Source organism: Bombus vosnesenskii, unplaced genomic scaffold, assembly GCF_011952255.1.
Source record: "Bombus vosnesenskii isolate JDL3184/JDL3185 unplaced genomic scaffold, Bvos_JDL3184-5_v1.1 scf7180000016279, whole genome shotgun sequence".
In the NCBI taxonomy this organism is placed as follows: Eukaryota; Metazoa; Arthropoda; class Insecta; order Hymenoptera; family Apidae; genus Bombus; species Bombus vosnesenskii.
Genome location: NW_022884348.1, coordinates 1,908,180 through 1,932,071, shown reverse-complemented (window position 1 = coordinate 1,932,071; position 23,892 = coordinate 1,908,180). Strand labels below are relative to the sequence as shown.

Sequence of the window (23,892 nt, the reverse complement as noted above, 5' to 3'; positions counted from 1 at the left end):
TAAAAATGATAAAAAAAAACAGTATGAAGACTTTTTATTTCTAATATGTTGCCCGAATGAGTTTAGTTACTTAATCTGCGTTACCATAGATGTTATAAATTAACATATAAGATCAAATATCGTGATTTGTGGACAGGCATCAAAATTTTGTGCCATGAATTTATGGTAAGGAGCGTTTATCCGGAAAGCCAATGGGCTTCTTGGATGGGCCACTTACTCGGATAGATAGAAGCCTCGTGTCTTGCGGAGCAGTTTCCAGAGACTAAGCACCCAATAACAGATTTCAAAGTGGCTCTCGATCGAAACTGTCCCCCGACACAAGTTTACAGGCTATAAAATTCTGCCGTTGAATGCGAAATTTTCAACCTGTTCGCGAACGTTTCAACTACACGCGTTGCGTATCTAAACTCTATATTTCATTTCCTTTTTGCTTCTTTTCTCATACTTGTTGCTCGAAGAAGTTTAATTTCATTCTACGCGTTCTGACAGTTCGTCGAAATACGCATCCACTGAACTGAACGTAGCCATTACGAGAGGAATCGAGTACCTTGAACGTTAGGCATCCTCCGATAACCCAATTAATCACGTCCACGACTCGCCTCGTGTGAGCCGTCTGTTTTCGTCCTTGACTCGATAACGTCGCGATAATTAGAGGCGAGATATTTCTCGCGTGCGCCTGCCAGAGCGAGGGGCCAGCCGCGTAATGCCTGCAAGGGCAAAATTTCGACTTGTTCGCCTGCCTATTCGCTTCGCCGCGAAATTCTACCGCTGATTGCTCTAATTATCTCTACCATGGATCTCTCTTGTTTCGTCTCAAATTTAATGCTTTACGAAATTACGCGATACGCATGCTAATGTACGCTTTCCGTCGCTTTCAAGGCTTTTCATTTTCACACCGTCACCCCACGGCCTTAAAGTACGCCTACGCGTAAGCGAATAGGTGCATGTATCGTCGTCGAGAAGATTGCTAAATCGATGACGTTAGGTGGTCGTATTTTGCCTAGTGTAGGCGCTAACTACTTTTCTCTTTTCTTCCTAATGGCTATGCAAATATACAATTTCCGTGAATTAATGTAGCGCTTTGATTAAACCTTGTACGTCGTTTAGACTATGTTCGGCCCAATCGCGTTTTTCTATTAATAACACTATGACGGCCGACTAGTTTCGAGCGCGCAACTTTCGCGCCAAGAATTACAAACATAGCTCACTGTGCACTATATATTTTACCAATAATTCGTATACAGTGATTTTATCTATCGAATAAATTATAACGCGGAAGCTTTAACTACGTAAAATCTGCCAAATACATAAATCCGAAGTTAAAAGTCTCAAAGACAAATTCCATCAGATACGTGGCGAAAGATAGCAGACACTGAACGGGTGCGATAAGTCACGGTTGACACTAGACACTGGCGACGTGTACACCTAATCGATTATCGTAGCAAGCTGGGTTGCAATTAATGAGAAAATATGAAGCTACTACACCATTGCTGGCTGATATCCCACACCGTGTGTCTCTTTAACTCTTTCTCTCTCTCTCTCTCTCTTCATTTGCACATTGTCAGCACATCCCGTGATAACCTGCTCGCACGATAGAATATTTATCGCCGCGCTATGGCTTACAAACGGCATGCAAAATACATGGACGCGCCACGCTGCTGGATATCCGAACAGAAACCGAACGCGCGTCAGCTTTTCCATAGTTGTAGTTAGAAGTAGTTGCTGAAAGTTCTAAGCATGTCCAAGTACGTTATTTTTATGTTAAGAACAGCGTGTCGAAGGGAATATTAGATTATACATATATACCTAGTCCTGAGAATGTCACTGACATTCTTACCAAAGACTTAAATAGAGTTAAGACTCAGTATTTTAACAAAGCTATGGGGCTTGTAGAAACTACGATCAAAGGGGGACATTGTGTATTAGGCGCGCGGGGGTTATGCCTGTTCACCTAATACGGGCTATGCCCCACACGGGCTATGCCCCACACGGGCTATGCCCCACACGGGCTATGCCCGATACGGGCTATGCCCGATACGGGCTATGCCCCACACGGCCTATGCCCCACACGGGTTATGCCCGATCATCTAATACGGGTTATGCCCATAGTTGTAGGTTAAAGAGTTAACATGGCTCATTCGTTACGTTTATGGCTGTTGAGGCGAGATGATGGACCAATCTGTCTGGCAGAATTTATGCTAAAAACATTGAATCGAATGGGGCTTACGACACACGTTGGTAGAATTTTGCCGTTCGATTCAAGGGCAACGTTGTTTTCTGTGGTCTGCAGAATTTATTGGTTTATGGATGAAATAGGTTCAATTTAGACGGCACATTTTCTCCCTTTCTTTTGAATTCCATACGCCACGGCTTGATCTTCGAAATTTATGAATGAGAATATATTTTGCACGCTCATTGTCGAACGTAAACGATTCGATCCCGTATAGGCATTAGGTTATTTCAGAACGCAATGGCGCACGACCTTAAGGCTTTTATCGTTCACTGACTCGAATAAATCAGAATGGTTCGAATTCGTATAGAGACGACTAAATCAATTCCCTGGGAAATCTCACGTCTCTGAAGTTAATCGATTAAAAGCTACCAACTTACTTCGTCTAATCGTAAACTGAACGTGTATGAAGATAAAACATAAGATTTGTAATTTCAACCGATCTTTCACATTTTACAAATCTTACCTAATTTAGTTTTGTATATATTGGTCCCAACTTAATTATTTTATCGAACGAATGCTACGAATTTGACTTTAATTTAAACAAATGTTTACGCAATGCCATCATCGAGAGAAATGGAAATACATTCGTGCGTGCATACAACTTAGGATAAAATCTATGGTAATAGCGTTGCTATTCATACAGGAAACATAAACGAAACATGTGGAAAATGTATGTAGATACTCTGTACGTGGTAAATAAAGCTGTAACAGAAACACGGCTTAATAAATCTCGACTATTTCATTTCACGCTGAAAAATCTAGAAAATTATAAAATAAAATTCCTTTCGCATGTTCTGGTGTTAATAACACCGCCGCACAATAGCCCGATACTTTCATTCGGAATACCGTCTGATTCGTCTTTTATTAAACTTTCATCCACTGGGCGTGCCGCTTATTACGTTTTCACGGAGAACGTGGCTGGGGCTAAGTGCATGGTAAAAGGCGGCCGTGAAACGAGAGGCAATAAGTGAGCAGCACGGGGTACATATATCTTGTCACGATATCCTTAAACACAGGAACGCTTTGCCAACGGCCAATAAATGCGGCTCTCGCATGGCTAACAACACGGCACAGCTCTCAATCCTAGAAATTCCCAAGTGACTTTCGCCGGTCTTTCTTGTCGGCTGGAAAAACTTTCATCCCCCTTGCGCTACCACCCACTTACTCGGCCACGTTCTTCGTACTCACGCGAACAAGAAGCAACGCGTTCATCTTACGTGATTGTTATTTCGTTTCGAGGCTTGAAAATTCTCCGGAGCATTTCATCGCCGCTACGCGTTGCCCGAATTCAATTTTCTTTTTCCATTAATGTCGCCTACACGCCTGCTTCTCCCTTCTTTGGTTATACGTTAGTCATTTCGTTGCGTGAGAAATTCACTCGGCAGAAACGCCTTCGTGATTGTGTTCCGTGACAGAAACTCCTTCACGTTTCGTCATCCTCAGCTACGCCACGGCCAACATCATCGATTTCTTCCTTTTTGCCGGTTACTCCTGCGTTTAATCTTCGATTTAATCTTCTTGTTTTTCCCCTCTTGAAACTTCTACCTGTTTTCCTTCTTATTCATATCGATCGTATCGGCTTTACAATTATCTCATACTACACATTATTTTTTCATTTACGCACGAACGTTGGCTATCGCTCAAAAGAAAACTTCGTATCTCCGATACAGTTTCTGATTTCACATGTTTATCGAACTTGTAATTTGGAAACTGGCGTTATTTGTGGGAAAATTGAAACGTCGATAAACATGTTTCTGTCTGTACGTACGTAACGTAATATTTCTGCCTATACATAAGTGTAACGTTTTAGTCTTGTTAGTTTTAAAGTTGGCGATGCTTTAACTTCGTGTAAAAATAATGGGCCCGGCGTCGGTATAGTAAAAACTTGAATGTTCCATAAGTTATAAAAGTACATTGGCTTCATAAATGAAAGGCTGGAGCGTAATGGAAAATACGTTGGAAGCAGCAAAAGCTACGCTCTAAGCATGCAGTATAAAACAAATATATAAAAATTTTATAGAATCGAATGATGCATGTAAGAAGCGTACGCCCGTAACTTTTTAATGACTTGCACATTTTGTTATATTAATGTGTTTTCTCTACATTTTAACCGAAGGCAACGTTCATATTTCAATTTTTACATTCAATTTCCATCATACAGTCTATTTGAATTCTACCTTGAAGTAATGTTAAACCCAAATTAATTGTAATCAAAAAGAATAGCTAGGAAAATACGTTGGACTAATTTTTCTGACGATGATCTGTGCTCTATCTGCGCTTTATCTATATTTTATACTTTATACTTTACGATGAAAAGCGAATATTAGCTCTCGTTCTTGAGAGGTGGTAACATCTCTCACGACGTGTTTTCATTGCTTGTTACGTTGAAATTTTAATCGTCGTATCGCGCGATTAATTTCTTTTACGTATCGTAGGTAGAAACTTAACCGGAATGTACTCGTACTTAATGGAATATCGCCGTATTTCTATTGAAATTTATACGCAGAATACGAATATTCACGCGCAGTGTCATGTTTAAATTAAAATATATATTTAATCCCGTTATTCAGCTAACCAAAATGCTTTGATCGCTTTTCGCTGGGAAATCCCAGTGTATTATAGCATATTATCGCGGAATGTCCGAGATAGTTAAGATTTTCAGCTGAAAAAGTCGAGGATCTTAAAACGTCGGCGATGATCCCATTTCTATTCATTACGTTCGAGCACCGTGTTCCATTTTATTTTCCTCCGATCTTTATTTCGCGACACTACATTTTCGTTTTTTCTCGTTTCACATCCTGAAAACCGGGCGGAAGGTCGAAAAATAAATTAAATTATCGCCAGACGGATTAAACAGAGATTGCGGATCTTAGCGCGAATTCAGAACGAAGTAGACACCTCTCCGGATAATTCGATATTACCGTTCGATTCTGAGTATTTCCGTACAAGCCCCGTGCTAATCCGATTTTGCATTGACGAGATTGCATCGTCTACCCGGAAATTCGTCAGGGCAATCTTCCGGTCGAATCTCACAGATCGGGACAATCTAGCGTAAACATTGTCGCGTACGCATTAATTGCTCCGCAGCCTATTTACGCTATTTCATAATTACATTTGTCGTGGTTCGACTTGCCCGATTTCGTTCAATGGGCGATCCATTTCGTTTATTCAGCTCGTGGAAATGATTTTACAAAGTACAGAGAACCGAACGTAATTGAGATATATTGCAATGAAATAACGATATCGGTAAATTTTTTTGTGGAAAGATATTAGACTATAATTTTATTATTTTTGTTATAGTACAGTATAATGCAGTTCTCTTTGCAAGGTAGCTTTATTAAAATAATCATCAATTTTTTCTCTTTAAACGAAATGATTCACACGTGATTAACAAGTATAATGGACGTTAAAATTATTTAAAACGTGACCCTTCGATGTTTCATTATCCGAGACTCGATTGAACATTTGAGAAGCGGAGGTTACACGCGTAAAAAAATTAGGCTGGAAGGAGTTATCGATCATTCACTTTCGTTGCCATCCCTTCTTGGTTGATGAAACCACGCAGTTTTGTTTCTCTTATTGACCTAGTTTCCGGGACCGCTCTTATTATTTATTTAAAAGTAGCGTAAACGTATCGTGACACGGCCGTACCAGGGAACTCCTACCCTTCCTTTTTATTTTTTCACTAAGATGAAACAACGTCAATGTTCTGTACAACGGGAAACATTGGAACTCAAGTTGCCGAAATAATTGTTTAAATATTTGTGAAACGTAGATATTTAAATTGCAGATGTCGTTATTCTATCCTACGTGCTGCAAATCTTTTATTTGGTCTGAATTCTAGTCTTTCGCAATTTTTTGTTTGAAATTAGGAAGATTAACGTAATAATTGTAAAGTAATTTGTAGAAACTAGTTAAACATAACTTATGCGCAAGATTTCCATATTGAATTGGAATTTTGTCAGACTAATTGTCAAAATAATCTTCAGCAATATTTTTACAATACGTACTGCTTATTGCTAAAATTTGTTATCAGCGAAGCACTAAATTGAGATACGTCGATGAAATTAGACAGCGGAAAGAAACACCGCTTTAACGAGGTATTCGTTGACCCGGAACTTCAAATGTCACGGAGGGATACACGAACCTTTTTATCCAACGCTTCTTGCACAAATGAGATTATCAAAAACACAAAAATGTAAAATCCTGATCCGAATGGAAGTTCATTGATTTCTTCGCAAAATAAAACGATTGTTTTGGCCGCTATCGTCACATGGATAGAAAATCACTTTTTTTTTTTATTTCTAGACGCAAAGGAAGACAGTTTTGATTCAGCAACAAGCAGACGCTTCATAGATGTAAATCTCATTAGATTTTTAAATGAGCTTTCTTTGGATGATCGCCAAACACGCGTTTGAGACACTTAAAATCTGTGTGATAATCAATAAATTTTGAGAGTCGCTGTGCGAAAGCAATTTGCCAAATGACTTTCCTGCATTTCTGTAAACGACTGTTAGTCAGACGACAGATGCGACTGCCGTTCTAAAATTAGTTTCGTAAAAGTGCAATTGGATCGTAACTGTTTCAGAAATGTCTCTGGTGTTTCAAAATCCGGTTAATATTTCTGTTCATAACCGTACAACAGTCTAAATAAGTTTATCTTATTTCTATCGCTTATTTTTATATCTTTCCTCGTCGCTCATTTTTATTCCCTTTCGATAATACGATATAATAGGATTTTACAAACAAAAACAAAGTAATTACAAAATTGCATAGTTTTTTAACCCGTAATAAATTAAATCCTTCTATTTTTATTAAAGTTGCTCCGTTACGTTCCGTACATTTTACTTCCTATTTAATCCGAATCTTAAATCCCGAAGAAACTGTAAAACCACCACGTTCAACCTGTAACATCGCCAAAACCCTGTCCATAAAGTTACCAAACATCGCATCGATTAGCCAGAGACAGCTGCTCAATCCCCACCCCAAAAAAGTAATCGTAAAAGCATCGATTAACGAAGCCGGGCGGCGTTAATCGGGGTCTCGCCTTTCTCGAAAGGCGTTCACCGGTCTGGAAGTCGCTCGATTCGCGAGGGTTGAGATTACGTAAAGCGAATGGTCCGTGACCCGGTGGATTTAGAAATCACCGGTCTCGTATCTCGTGTTCCCGATCAGCGTTGTTACACTATTATTAACAAATCAATCAATGACCGATGGTCATCGTATCGCCGCCGTATCCTGTACATGCAGGGATATCGTTCGCGACTGTAAACTCTAGAGAAAGGAGATTTCGCGATTTCGCGTCGTCTCAATAAGACAAGGTTGGCGTGGTGTTCGGCTTCCAGTTAGATAAGATCTGCTTCGCTGGTACCTCTGGGTAGGTGGTCCGATGAAGTGAGCCGATTGTGGAAGCCTGGTTGGCGCTATTTCGAGGGGCAGATTTTCCAGTGGCCGCCAGAAAATATCCTGCAAGATCTGCCGACCCGTAAAACACGGCCAGTAAAACCGCTTTCGAAACGAAAGTTTCAGTCACGCAGATGTTACGCGACCTCGAAGATAATACAGTTCTAGCTATTGCATCGGCTTCCCAGGCGATGAATCACGGATAGACGGAATCAAGGCTCTTTCAAAGATCGATACCACTCGGCCGGGATTCCTCGTATTTTTAGACCGCCTTTTGGACCATTTGCATTCTACCTTCCCTTGATGGAGTGCTTGGGCTATCGATGATGATGAGTACCGCGGGGGGTAAGGTCAAACAGATACGATAGCAGGTTACCGGGGAACCGTTGTACGATGCCTGACGAAAGTTCTTTCGATATATATCTTTCTTTTTCAAGAAGGGGTATGTAGAGATTGGAAACAGAATCTTTGGTAAAATACGCGAGTATCTGTGTTCACTGCTGTTCACCGTTGGCCAGAAGAAACGGTAATGTAATTGTCATGAATATTCAGCTGCAACGTAAATACTGTTTTCGGTACTCTGTCTAAATCGTAGTGATAATAGTAATTTGTAGTGTTGCGGAGTACAAGCTGTTGTTTCAAATTAGGACGAATGAACGTCAATTTAATGCTGATTAGATTAACAAAGCAATTAGTCCACTTCGAATTGCATTTGTTTAACTTTGGCAAATGGTATACGATAAAAAAGTTGCTCGCTTTTAATTAAAATACTTTTAATTAGCAGCAGAACTCCGGACGCAGTTATTTTGCATCGAGCAAGCAAATACAGCGCAAAGATCTTTCCTTATCGAAGTATCGCGCGAAACTTATTTCATCTCTAACAAATTTTCTATTCCTACGATCCCCTCGGACTCTGTGCTCTCTACATTTTCGCATTACTTATACAATTTTCTTCCCTACGATCGTGCTAAATTTTTTCTCCGACATTCTTACTTCGACTCTCTGGTAACGTCACTTCAACGTTCCGCCTTTTCAGGCAGTTTTCCGTCGGGTTTACGAGTCCGAGCGAAAATTCCTGAAATATGCAAATCCCGACTAGCGTATCACAGGAGCGGATTTTTCAGTAGGGTGCCGAAGACGAAAAGCTATGCACCTGGAGCAGACCAGCTAACTTAAACGGCACACGGGATCGAGTATGTACCTACCTGCTCCCGGAACCGCAAGGATTTAGGGTGCCCTGGCGATACTTTTTCCCTTCGCTGTGATAACCTGCCTGTTTGCCTGCTCGATAAATATCGTGTCGTAGAAAAACGAAAACTTGGCGCACTCGCGTTAACTTCCGGCTCCAGAGCGAACGTTTAACGTTAACAGGTTGGAGAGGCGCGGATTTTTGGTGCGATTCTTGTACTTTCGTCTTGTAGTTTCGTCTCTTTCATGACAAGCAACTGGATATAACGCTTTACGATGTAATTTTACAGCGCAGAAACGTCATTTCGTTTGCATGCATAATTTTCAAAAAACGTGACTTTGATAAAGATGGAGATATTTCATTTAATAACAGCGTTGACGAAAATGTTGATAAAGATCTAACGTAACCCTACTGTTGAAAATGACAACGTGAGTTCGTGCTCGCCACCCATATGCAGATGCGTTAGTTATAAGAAATTGTAAATAGAAGATAATCCTAGTTACAATCGATAGATTTAGTCGATGGGCTTAAGATGCTTTTTGTTTTTATCCCCATTTTTTGTAAGCGCGTGCAATAAAGTTTTTTTTTGGCTCACAACGGTGTGATAGATTTATCCATTGAATAAAGTAATAACTATTGCGATCCTACCTCTGAGTATAGAAATAACAACATCTACCCTGGATATTCCTAGCATCGTGATATCGAAGTAACTTAAATATTCCTTAACACCGGTATCTTAAACGAAATTTTCTACGTATACGATTAAATGAAGTAGATGGTTCCATAATCGTAATTTGTCTCAATATCGCGAAACTGATCCTTGTGAAACCTCGTGTAAAACGAAGTTAGCCGTACATAGCAAGTAGGTGTAGATTTCAATATCTATTAAGCACATTCAGGTCACGGAGACATTGCTGGCAACAAGTGTCAGCAACGCTTTCCCAAAATTAGCCAATGTAACGCCCTGCTTCGTCGTCATTTGCTTATTAAAATAACCATTATCCAAACTCTTTTTAACGTCAAATAAAATCAGATCAAGCGAATTACGGTCGCTATTTATTCCTCAACAAAACAATATGTTACTTTATTTATGGTTTTCAATTATGTTTCAATTCAATTTTTACCAGACGTACACAAAATAAAACTGTCAGATCAAGATAAACGAATGCGTAACTTTAAGTTCATGCGATGTTATAAAGAGTAAACTTTATCCTATCAACGCTGACCGAGAAATTGTTTCGGCCCGTATCAATTTATACCGGCAGGAGCAATACAATTCTCCATTCAATTTATAAAAAATGTTATTACCCGACCAACGAAAATTCGACATGCAAATAGGAAGAAATTTCGTCGAACACGTGAACGCTGTTTATTTCAATTGGAATGCGAATCGTTCCCAATTCCCTCGTAAACCGTTCCCGTGTCTCCCAGCATTTTCATAGTCACGCGAATGACTACGAGTCGAATGTTTACGAGCAGTTGCACTTTGAGGAGCATAAAAATTTGTTCTTTCAAAGAATAAAGCTTCGAGTGTCTCCGACTGTCGTATCGTGGCGAGTCGATTTAATCCTTCCACGTTACGTAACGCGGTACGAGTGAAATTAATTGCAACGTTACATGCAACATGTGTCAGCATCGGCCACTTCATGCTTACACGTTGCTATCGCTATTTACCCTATCGCCTGGAGATTCGAATATCGCATGATCTAAAACGTTAATGTATCCCGCGTATTTCTTGACGAATTTGTCGAACGAAGCCTCGACATAGATATTCTATCGACGCAATCTTACGATTTCGTATTTCTTCTTGTTTGGACATTCCTCAAACCTGGAACAAATACAGAAGAATTGTTTTTAACGCAAACGACTTTTCATATCAATTTTATATTGCAATATTTTTTGTCAAAGTTAAATATTCGGTGACGAAAATCTGTGGTTTAAACTAAATTAAATATCGCAGTTTATTCCAAACAAAACGCTATTTTGTGTCACGATATTTGATATCACCATTCGATTTAAGCTACTTTCACGTTACTCGTATATTCTCGTAAAAGTATCTGAAAAAAGAAAGAATCGCGAGATTAAACAGCAGGTGATTAATGTAATGAAATTGTTAGAACTGCTGGCAGCAATTTCACTATGCGTCAAGGGTGACGAATCCGGAGGTAACGAAATTAATATTGGAATCGTCAGGCGCGATAGCGATTATTCGCAAGCGAGCCAATGCGGTCAAGTAATTCGCCAACAACGTTTATTTCCTCACCCATGCAAACCACTTACAAACTAACGATGAGTAACTCGTTAAATGTTCGCCAACACATTGCGTCTGCTAGATATGCCTCCTATTCGCTCGATCGTCCAAATCGTGCGAATTTAACACACACGTATATATATATATGCAAATCCACGGTCGTGATATCTATATATATAGATATATATATATAATGCTAGTGCTCTATATGATACGATATCCCGAACGCTGGAACCAGTCGATTGAGAATTGAGATTCCTGTCTAATTCGAGATCATCGAATTAATCGGTTGATCGGCTATCATTTCGACCCGATTCAAACACCGATCGAACGATTTTAATAAGAACATCCTCAAACGTTCTCTTAATTAGCCAGAAAATTTTTGTAGACACAATTTCATGAATTTTTATGAACACAAATAATTCTTATGAACTTTAATGAATTTATAAATCGTAAAAATTGCTTAACCCTGTTACGTTTCTTCGATCTTCGAGGCTTTAAAACGCTGAAATTTTCATATTAATAATTCGAAATCGGTAATCTTAGTAATGAACAATTGATGCTGTAAACGCTCTAATTAGCGTTGGTATTTGGAAATACGCGCTCGTCAGTGGACCGTAATCGGCTACGAGATTAGTATTTAGTCCAAAGCGGAATGCAATTAACGAAATAAACAATTCATGCGCAGCCATCGAGAACGCGATGAGAGATACGATGAATTTATCAGAGGTTAATCTCGCCGTGAAGTATCATTTATTCGATCTGGTATCCATTCATAGCGTTACAAGTAGCGTTTACCATTCACTTCCCGTCTAACGTATAAAACGTTTCATTGCGACTTACGCGATGTTCACGAATTGAGCGATATTTTCCTACGACACGTGGCATCGATCGATAAAAACCTGACCAAATCTAGAAATTATGGGGTTGGATTCATAAAGGGAGTTATAGCGTTCGGTTGGGAATCGTTGGCGAACCGTTCACGCGAGCTTAGGAGAGAAAAACTTGAGGCTTGTCGCATGAACATACTCTGATTCTGATCGAGCGTAAAATCGATCCTTCAACTTACAGGCCATATTTTTCATTTTTATCGAGTTCTTTTGGTTGGAAAGAACTAGTCATTTTTAAAAATTGTTCATTATAATCTTAGAATATGTTAGTTTCTATAATACTTTGCACAACTATATCTTTAGACGCGATAGATTCCTTTTCAAGAGGAAACATTCGCGGAAACATTCTTTTTCGGTCATTGAGTAACATTAACGTAGAAAGACGAAGAAAATCTATTTGTATTTTCTCTTGTAATCTGCGTGTTAATTAAAAAATCAATATGTAAAAAGCTGAAGAAAGAGCTTGAAAGATAGAACTTTTGTGAAGTCGTAATACTCTTCGTAATATTCTCCGGTTCAATGGACCTCGGAAGGTAGAGTAAATAGCACATTTCTCACATCTGTTACGAAAAGCCATAAAGATAGCGTGTCGTGGTAACGCTCATTCATAATGTCGGAAAGCCCAGCTTTAACGTAAATATTTATTCTTGATATTTGGTAAGATCTGGAGCCCCTGATTGTGAGTCTCCGTGTTACTTGCAAATTGTATTTACCATTGAAACGAGATGAATCTGCTCAAATCTTGCACGAGTACTTGGAAAATACTATCTATGTAGATCCTTGTTCAACATCAGATTCTCTGATATACATAATTTAGTATATTAAACGTTTCATTTGATATTTCGAATAATCGTTTATTTAATATTTGCAATGCCATTATTATTATTCGCAGCTATTTACTGCTAATAAAATTTTCTTTCATCAAATGCGGCAGGGGCTGGTTCTAGTTCTTGCCAAAAAAATGTCACGCTTCGATCCACTCTAGCTCCTAATTAATATTAAAATATTCCTCGATCGGGGATGCCTCATTTATCATCTCGGCCATGAAGCGTAAAAAGTGAAACTTGAAAAATCGCAAGATCTGTTGACGTTTTATAACTTGGCGTCGCGATTCTTCGCGAGATAGGAAGATCGTACCGATAGACGTGACGGTTTCCAGTGACGACTCGTCGGATGAAATCGCGATCAATTTTTACCAAAGCCAAATACGAGAAATCGTTCGTTTGCCAGGCGATCACGAACCTTCTGACGTGTAATCAGACCTGAGGAACCGGCATCGGAATAGTAACAGTCACCGTGATTTATTCGCGGCGAATTAGTATTTACGCGGATAGCTTCTTTCTTAGTAACGTCAGTATTTTCCCGCTTCCGTAAATTGAGATTTAATTTCGCTGAAATTTTCCGACCGCGATGTTTCATTATTTCGCCTCGTCATTTTCCACGCAAGAAACGCGCCTCTTCACCGGATGAACAAGTTAATCGAGAGAGATTATATTTATCGTTTCTGCAGCTGTATTGTGATCGTTTTTTCATTCTTGAAAGAATTCGGAAATTTGTTCAGCGAAAATACGGTGGCTGCAAAAAATATTAGCTTGTCCGGAAAGTATCTTTCTTTCGCGAACGTGTTTTTTACAACAGTGCACCTTCACACAAACGTGAAACCAAGTCTGTGAAATGTCGCGGTGTTTATCTCAACGGAACAAAATGGATCGTACATAATTCGGCAAAATAATATAAAACAAAAAACGTTGTCGTATTATTCCCTTTGTATTATTTCCCCATAAAAGGAAAGAAACTTTTCAGACAACCTAATACTTGCACGCAAAACCCTAATCTTCGGAGAAAACGTCTGTCTATAGAGCTTTATATTTTATTTACACAGATCAGATCAGATTTTTCGAACATCCAATAATATGGAAAGTTACTTTCATTTCTATGGTATTATATGGGTAAGTGGATATAGGTTTAAAATCATGAATATTTAAAATCTACGAATTTTCATGCTAATTCGTATTACGCGTATTCGGAGAAAATAGTGGAATTTATAGGCTTCTACCTATAAATAGTAGCATTTTCAATAATATGTCGTTAAATTGGCTGTTACATATGTTACTTTGAATATTAATTTATGCTTCGGTAAACTGTGATTTATATTGTATCGCTTTGTAATGAATTCCATGTATTCGATAGCTTCGATAACGACGATGCAAAAGAGAGAATAATTTATTTGCGAATACGTAACGAAAACCTAAGAGCGGATGTAGTGTTGAAATTTTTTAAATAATTATCCGTGCGTTTGATCGACCTAAGATATACATGAAATATTAATCTGGACAATACATCGATAGTTTGATATCTTAAAGGGAGAAAATAGTACGAAACGAGATTGCCATTCACACAGAAATCTTGTAATTCTATAGTATTTCTATAGTATTTATGCGATTAGTCACGATAATGATTTTCGCTGAAATTCCTCGGCGAGAAACGTTAATGGCATGTTGCTGTAAGAAATTTTGATTAACCATTCATTCGAAGTACCATACAAAAAATAATTTTAAGGAAGTTAAGAAAAAACTACAAACTACTAACTACTACTAACAAAAAACTAAAAACTACAATATGTATATTGAATGTATGTTGAGAAAAAACACATATATATATGTGTGTGAAGAATACACGTTTCCATATTGTTTACAACAGTTACAAGCAGTTTAAGTAATAAAAAAAATAGACATTATTTTTTTATAATACTCGATCGTTTTAACGGAAATGTAAAAGATCGAACGAGCGAAGCGAAACATCTGCACGAGCAAATTTAATGATTCACGGTACATCGATGGCCGATTATCCAATGTGATATCCATTTGAAAACTCTTGCTTGAAAAATAGCTGTAGCCCAGAGTGGTCGTTTCGAAACAACGACAGAATAAGTGCCCTCGTCTCGCGGTTGTTGGAAATTTACGATATCCTTTAACCTTGGTAGTTGAATGTAGCGTGATTTGCGGCAAGTTAAATAACAACTCGTTCAATCGTCGACAGAACGGAAGCTCTGTTTGAATTCCTCTTAAAACTGCTAGTTACAGCGCTTCATTTTCCGCTACTTGCCCGCTACTTTACATAGATCCGCTTCTAAATTCGCTCGAGGCGATGAACTTTGTTTTCCGCGTTCCGACCGATTCTTAATCCAGATTGAATCGATGTAACTTCGCAGCTCGTTCTCTGTTATCTTCATGGTCGTTTCTGTGTAATACTTCACTATGCGATCGCTAGCAGATATCGAACAGTAATTAGGAATACGTAAGGGACTCGTATCGATAAACGTCTCTAATAAACCGGCAAATAAGAGACTGTTAAGGAAATGCGATAAAACTAGAGAAAATCGTAAAGTTTCTTTTCAGAGCGGCGTATGTAGGCGAACATCGAGTATCGATACCGAAGCGCACATAAACCGGCTGAAACAGTTGTAAAAAGGATATCGTAGCAGGACAAGGGATAAGGACGCGTAAACTTGTTATAGGCACACTTCGAGCCGATATAAAAGAACCAGCGTAAAAAGCTCGCGAGCCGCGTGGTGTGATAAATCGATCGACCTCGACCCCTGCTGCTGCGGATGGTTGTAAAGGATCTTTTGGGACGAAATATTTATCAAAATTTTAACGTTTTCTTAACTGGTTCGTCACGTGTTTCAAAGTGTATGCTTCTTACGTTAAAAAGTTGAAAAGCTTCCAAAGATCAAGCATCGAGATTCAACGGCTCGATGCATTACGTGGGCGGGTCTAAAATAATAGAGTTTTTGATAGGCATGAAAATGATTCTACGATGGAAATAAAATAGGCTAAATTGAACGAGATCGCGTGATAAAAACTTCTCGATTGGGATCGCGCTGAAAATTTCATGTTCCAAGGACGGATGCAAATTAACCTTAATGTCACTTGAGCGTTAATTTTAGATTATATCAAAATCGCATCACCTTCGTTATTTTCTATTCTGTTTCGTTCGTTTCTTTATATACAAATATTTCGCCATATGAATTATTCATCAGGTTATTTCGATTTCATCGGAGATAACAAATTTCGTTTTAAATCAAGCAATCGGTATATAAATTTCTTCTTCTCTATCAACTTACTCTACCAATGTGTTCATCGTGATCAACGTTTCTCCACTTTGCAGGTTGGCTGAAACATTCAAAGTATACTTTTACGTCTTATAACGAACACTTTTCGACTGATTGAGGGAATACGTTCCCAAGGGAATAAAATGAAATTTTCCCGACCTAGATTCGTTCCTATGGCGGAGAAACTCGTACAGTTGTAACGCGAACCTGTAAATAATAATCTAAGTTAGTTTCTCGAGACGCGCGCGTACGAAGAGAGAAGCTGCTGGAAATTTTGCGAAAGAACGGACCCGCGTGTCGAGTGGCGAAAAGGGACTTGCTCGCTGTTTCGTTCAACGCTCGCCTCTCCTTCCTGCTGAAAGAGCCGTATATCTCTTCTTTCCTTAGAAAAGCAACAGAATAGCTGGCCTGAAAGTACATGGAAAACAGGCTTCTTGAAAGAGACAACCGATCCATTCAGGTAGAATCTTTTTCAAAACTCGCTAAATCCACTGTGCGTATAACTGTCGTGTCCACGTTTAAATACAGATGTAAATTTTCTGAAAGAATTTGAACGACGATTACAATACATTACGAAAATTATCGTTGTTTGATTATTTTGATTAGATGATTTGATACTGTAATTTTTGCACTGGGTAATTAATCAGGCAGAGGCGACAAAAGTCTCGATTCTTTCGATATATTTACGAAGACGCATCGATATGTCGTACCTTATAAATTTCAATAACTTTACTCTTTTGGAACTTTTGAATGGAAAAGTTGCAAGTTTCATATCAGCTCGGTACTGACTTCCAAACAACACCGATGTTAAAAATCGGAGAGCAGATGCGAAGCATTCTTATCAGCATGGAAACTGAACTTTTGTCGGACTCTGTATACTATCGTTTTTGCGATCTAGTAAGCGACTTGAAAAAAAAACAATCACGGAAGCCATAAATCAAACTAGAGAAAACGATAAGCTAATCGGATTTGTCGGATTAGAATTTAAATCCAAATATATTATTTTAAGCAATAAATACATTCGATCTGTCTTTCTAATTCTTTTATCCAAAATGTTTGTTTTGTCTGACAAATCTCTGACAAAAAGCTCGCTTGCCTTTGTAACAAGTGTTATTCATTTCTAGTCAGAGTGGAAACTTTCTTTTATTAAAAACCAACCGCACGAATAAATCTACTTCCAAGAAGGAGAGTCAACAAGACAGAAAACGAGAAAAGAAAATGACGACCTAACATTGGCCGTTTCGTTCCACGTCTTAGCTGGCTACAAAAATCTCTGCCGTGCAGATTCAAACGTTCACTCTTTTGTTATGCTCGAGAAATGAAATGAGCGCACAGCTGGATCATTCCCAAGTTAGGTCAATTGTTGTGAAAGCAACGAGTCCTGACCGAGGCAGCGAGCCTTCGACATCGGCCAAATCTCGTTCGACGCGCCTGTATTCTTCCAAAGATACCGTTCGCAGGAGAATTTTCCAATACCCCGGCTTCGTTATCACGATGCGCAGGTTTGTCATGCTCTTTATTCGCCGTGAACACGAATTGGATGTTTCCTCGACATTGAACGTGCGAGCCGCTTAATTGAACGAAGTAGTATACTTTATTGTCGCGAGGATTAATAAAAATAAATGATGCAAGCGTCGATACTCGGAATTATTTGATAACGAACGGGTGATATTTTAATAATTTATTTGCCTGGATTAATTATGAAAATGGGATTACAATAAAAATCATTTTCATACCGTAATGTGTCGCGAGTATTTTTGTAATTGCTCGTCCGATCGGTGGAATCGAATAATATCGAAGAGAATTGAATTAAATTTTGATTTCAATAAGGATAACGGAAAGCGGATTAAGTTAATATCGCGATATTGCAGTTCAAGTTATAGCAAGAATGGTAGCGTACATTGTACAGAGCGATGGATATTTTCGTGTTTCGTCAGATTTTGCATGCAAAGCGCTTCTTCCAGCGGAAGAACTTAGTAGAAGCGTTATCAAAAAAGTTGGAAATACTTTGCACTCGAGTTAAATGTATAAGCTGTAAGAGGTTGGAAAGCAATCCTGAGAAAATCTCGTACTAGTTGTTCGATGAAAATTCTGAAACATAAAATATTTAAGACCTTTCAATTTATCCGTGTGATACTTGTGACCAAGAACAGGATAATCAAAGATATTTCACGTTTCTGTTTCGTTTATTACCTTGCAAAGGCGTTCTCTTCTTCCAACTAAATTCACCAAAATAAATATCCTATTTTCATCTTATTCAACGCTCCATAAAGAATCCTCGAGCATCTAAAACGGATAATATCCTCGAAGCCCGCTTGGGCAATCAAATATCGATACTGCACGTTTCACATCGCAACCCAATTATTAGCACCCCGTGCGTGCCGATACATCAAAACCATTCTCTACGGCACAATAAAAATTGAGTTTTCTTCGGGATTAAAACGAAGCTTCCAATCGCGCGGACGTGCCGGATTGTTCCAATAAGGCGGGCAATCCGACTTATATTTTTTTCCAGCAATCGCCTAGCCAGATTGAAATGGAAATACGCGAACTTCGATGGTACGGGTGTCGCGCGTCGGAAACACGAAGAAGAGGAGGAAACGCGGTGAGTCGCGAAACCTGCGAAACGGCCGCGCCCGACAGACAAATTGCATTAAATCTCCATTGGCGGCGCGTGGAAAATATTGACGCCGTCGCGCAGCCCCTTTCGCGTAAATATTGATACTCTGCGAATGAATCGTACCGGTTGCATCTTTCATGTGATCGCCGCTTTCGTTCTCAGTTCGTTTGCTCTTCTGGATGGAAAATAAACTGGAGAAGAAACGAACGAACTCTGGTCTAGAAGCGTATTCGTATAGAGTCGTAGTTCTCTTCTTTGCAGACGTCGCGAGCTTTTCGGTATCTTTATGTCCGTAGTAAAGCATTCACCGTTCAAACTGTCTGCACATACTTGTCTTATTTGCCTGTTTCAAAAGAGGATTACCAGTTTGTTTGTCTCTATGCAGGTCTGTGTGAGTGTGCGTGTGCGTTAAGGCTTGAATATTCGATGTACGAGAAACGCAGTTGAAGAATGCTACGTAGAAGTGAAAATTGACAAATTGGTGGAAATAATAAAGAATTAATTCGAGGGATGCTGTTACTTGTACTTACTTCGAGTACTTGGATTACTTGTACTACGATGAACTGAAAATAACTATCTTGCGATTTGTAATGAGACAAAGTGGTAATTAGATGTTTGTAGATAAATTGGAAATTTGAACGAGAGGATAGGTGAAGCAGATCTAAATCGAATGACTCTGTACAACGAACGCTACTATAGCAATCGATGCATTTCGGACAATGTAACTAAATCGAACGACACTCTAGAATGAATGCAACTTAACTGTTCAATTTTCTGCGCGTTAAAATCTTTTAACAGATACGTTATCGTATAATAAAATAATGCCGAATATTCGACAGTCTTCTAACGTATTATCGCAAGATATTTTCTATTTTTAATAAACTCGTGTAATAAGATCAAATAACTTTCGTAAGTTCGTCGCTGGTTCTTTTATTAATTTCAATTTACCAGAATGTTGTAATGTATAAATTGAATTAGAAGAGAAAATAAAAGTTCTTTCTTCGCGAACATGAAACATTCTTGAGAAAAGGATTGTCTGACCTAAATAAAAGTGATCTATTATTAACACCCTGAGGAGGTCTGAAATAATTTGATGTTCACCTTTCGTGACTGCAAACTTACACGTGAGTTTCATCCTTTTATCTGTGATCTGTTTAAAGTAATTACGATAACAGACGGCACACTACGCAAAGTAATTTGCAGAAAGATGTATCACGACCGATATAACGCGCGAGAAATGGCAGAATAATTCGTCTACGTTTTCATACCTCCTCGAATATTAAACAGTTGTCAATCTGTTCTGATATTTCCATTTCATATGATACTTGATTTCGCATTACGTATCCAACGATAATTTTTTTCCCAAGTTTTTAAATCTTTAAGATTCTTAAAGATGTATGGTGACAGTTCCAGAAAATTATGTTAGTATTGCTACAGTAATTATTTCCTAATTCTCTGGAATAATATATCTCCCATCACTTTCCCTTCCACTTTTGAGTATAATTTTCTAAGAAGGTATAAGAAAAATTCATCAGAAGTAGAGCCTGCTTGACGTATTCGGGCACTTTTGCTTCTACATCATATTTTATTCATCAAGGTATGATTGATTGCCTTGATTTATAGGGGTTCGTTCAAAAAAGGCTTCGGTTAACTGTTATCCTCTCCGATGAGCAGACTGATCTAATCAGCCGAAATGATCTAATCGAAAAAGTGTCGAGTTTCTCCTGTTCAACATAGAAACATATCAGTAAAAAAGATTTATACGTATTTCGATTAATTGATCATTGTCGAATCTTCGAAGTAAGTTCGAGTCAAATTATAGTAAGAGAAGGCAATGCTTTTACATTTAACAATAGTTTTCCACTGATTCAATGTTTTAAAATTCTACTATGATAATATTAACATTCGAGAATTTTAATACCGTTTTTAAAATTATTAAACTTTTCCTCTCCATATCTTTCGCTCTGTGCTTGAACATCTTACTATTATATTGTTATTTCGTTCGTCTTATATACCATTATACTATCGTTTTTCATATTGTTCATCGATATTAACGCGACACTAAATTGAAAAATAAGGATTCGCCTCAAGAATGTTATCTTTCTTTTACCATTCTTCTACCATTCAATATATCATTCGAAAACAGATATCTCAATAAACCGATGATACTACAATTTGGCTATTTCAGTGGAAGAAGGTGATGGCCCGTACCACGCGCTCGCGACGAAAAATGGCGAATACGACTGATGCTCCCTCGCCTGCGAGCAGCCTTTTGTCGTCCACCACGACGACCCCGTTCACCAGCCCGACATCGACAAGCTACTCCACCGAGGGCTATACCTTCAATTACAGCGGCCTTCCCAGCCTAGGTGGCTACTCATTGGAGGATTTGAATTACACGGAACTCTGGGTGGACGTATGGAATAGCACCGAGGCCAGTAACGTGACTGAGAGGTTAAATACCACTGTACTGTCATCGGGAGCAGGCTACTGCGACGAATGGGAGGCAGCGCAACACAAACTCTTCCAAGTAAACTCTCCTCTTCATTTCTATAAACGTAGCAATAGCTTGAGTTTACGGGAATTGAGCCATAGATCCGATAGATCGATATTCTATTCGTACTATATTCTAATAAAAATTGACTTTAAGGCAATCGCTGAAAGAAACAATGACGGTCTAACTAAATTGTCGGATTAATCATGTATCACACAGTGATAACGAAAATGGGAACTTTCGATAAATTTAAACTAGTACTCGTTTATCCGTTGCTGATCGATAACACCATCGCCATCTTTATCGCCACTTTATTTAACGGGCAATGGATTTAAACGATACGTGAAAACGAATCGAGCAACGAGAACTATTTATCAACTGGACGAGTTTTGGAAACTATAGCGATATTTTTCAAGCTTTCATCGGCGTCGGTCAGAATATAAGAAAAATTGCAGGTTCATAATTTTTCATTCGCTGTACGTTTTAAAAATCTCTTATGGCGTTTAACTAATTAGAAAAGCAACGAAAGGAAAGGCAAACCAAGAAACACGTACAAATTACTATGCTTTAGTGATTACAATCCCATACATTCCGTACATGAGTTTCTTCGTTAAAAAAAAAACAGCCATGGAACAAATCTTCGACAGTTTGACGAAAAAAAGAACGCGAAAAATCGTAGCTTCCATCTAGGCAGTAGATTCCGTGCAACTAGGGTGGTCTCCAGACGGTCAGTTGAATTTTCTCGGAGCGAGACGAGGCAATCTTGCCGGCTGATGGATTCTCACGGGGAAACCGTTTCGATTTGCCTTTTGCCAGGCGGCGAATCTGTTCTTCGCAGCGGCGTTCCTGGTGCCGCGTTCTTTCAAGGCCTCAGTACTGGCACTGCGCACCTTTCTCACGGCTGGCTTCATGCTGGCCGCTCTCTGGGCTGGAATTACCATATGCGCCCTGGACGCGATGCTATGGTGTCTGGCTCTCGGCCTTCTGAACGGAATCCATTCGCTTATACTAGCCTGTCGATTTCTGCCTCCCGCGCTCAGCCCCGAGCTGGCTGAGCTCTATCTGAAACTCTTTAAGCCGTACAAGGTCAGCAAGAAACACTTCCAGGAGCTGGCCAAGGAGGCAAGGATATTAAAGCTGGACTCCGGTCAGACGTATGCGACAGAAGGCGTCACACCCGCCGACGAACGACTATCGATACTGTTACGTGGCAAGTGAGTATTACGCGACCGTGTCTGTAAAATACAGTGGTTCGCGAGAGTGTTTGAAAACTTACGCATATGTGTATACGAATGTATACACGAAGGAAGAAACAACTCCAAATTAGTCTGCAGCTCCTAATCTCTCGCTACATATCTCAAATTATTGCTTCGGTTTTTGAAACATGTAAACTTTACGATTTTATAACCACAGTGTATCTCTTTCATCGATCATATATTCAGAATTTATCGAAAGATAAAATCGAGTCAATAGATAACGTCCCTTTACCGGTGTTTGATCTTCCAGAAGAGATCGAACACCGGCAAAATTACTATTCACCCCTCGCCCCTCTTCTCGAATTCTGGCACCCTCCGGAAGTGGTTCGCGAGAAGTTTGCGTCTGTCATCTCGTATTTTTCCGTATCTTGTTTATACTGTTGATACAAAACAGCCTCTAGCTTTATGTAGTAGCACTAGCATTCGAAGAAACGTGGAAACGTCAGAGTGTTTAACGAATGGTTCTGTGGAGTTCAGGTTGAAGGTGACCTGCGACGGAACACACTTGCATTACATCAAAGCTTATCAGTTCGTCGACTCGCCGGAATGGGAGGCCATGCACGAGAACATCGACGACGTCTTCCAAGTGACGATTCGAGCGGAGGAGTCTAGCACGTACATCTGTTGGACCAGGCTGAAGTTGCTCAGGGTACTCAGGCATAGGCCCCTGCTCAAGGTCGTCCTCAACACCCTCATCGGTAAGGACATTACGTCCAAGTTGTACGCCCTTAACGAGCAGCTCGCTGGTGTCGCCGCGGCCAGTGAGACAACCACGTCGAATCCTTACAGGGGCGTCGCGAGAAGTCTTAGCGTCGACGCTGTAAACACTGAAACTGCCGGAAGAGTACGATCCACGACGTGGAAGGCACAAAGGAGGCACAGTAATCCGCGTAGCGACAGTAAGTTTCTTCGTTCCTCCTTTTCTATCCAATCGTTTGCTAAAGAGGGAACGCGAAGACAGAGCACGTTAATTACCGGATGGGAAGTTTGTCGTTTGGCAAATGTGAGAATATCGTCGGAAGTATTGGAAATTTGTTCGTCAGGTAGATTTTTCAGTTTCGTTACGGTAGATTTGATGATTTCACGCGTTTCGCGTTCCGTTAAACGATAATACGAAAAGTATAGTTTTGCATGATCATCGAAGCGAAGTGAAATATTATTCGATCCAGCTATACTTCATCCTAATCGACGTGTAACAAACGCGCGCCATCGAGCATCCCGGCGCTGAAAGGATTAATTCGAGCTTCATTTCCCAAAGTGAAACCACCGTCATCTAATCGGCCGCAGAAAAACACGTTTCTCGAAATAGAACTGCACGATCACCATTCCCAATTATGCTCTTGGTGAATCCAGATCATCGAACAATCCACATATTCACTCCCCGACTGTCGAATCTCGTAGACAGTGACTGATTTTCGTTGAACACACAGTCGTTCGGTCGA

At 39.4% G+C, this 23,892-nt stretch overlaps 1 protein-coding gene across 4 annotated transcripts in view; it reads left to right on the top strand.

Annotated features, from left to right (window-relative positions):
- The window catches only part of LOC117242816 (blood vessel epicardial substance-like), a 62,639-nt gene that overhangs the window by 30,443 nt on the left and 8,304 nt on the right, over positions 1-23,892 (top strand). For 3 of the 4 annotated variants that reach the window (XM_033509771.1, XM_033509772.1, XM_033509773.1), the window contains exons 3-5: positions 20,889-21,230; positions 22,011-22,408; positions 22,928-23,349. In XM_033509771.1, coding sequence (XP_033365662.1) covers positions 20,901-21,230; positions 22,011-22,408; positions 22,928-23,349 — 1,150 coding nt within the window. In that variant the 5' untranslated portion in view covers positions 20,889-20,900. The remainder of the gene's footprint in view (positions 1-20,888; positions 21,231-22,010; positions 22,409-22,927; positions 23,350-23,892) is intronic. The other variant, XM_033509774.1, reaches the window with a different exon arrangement.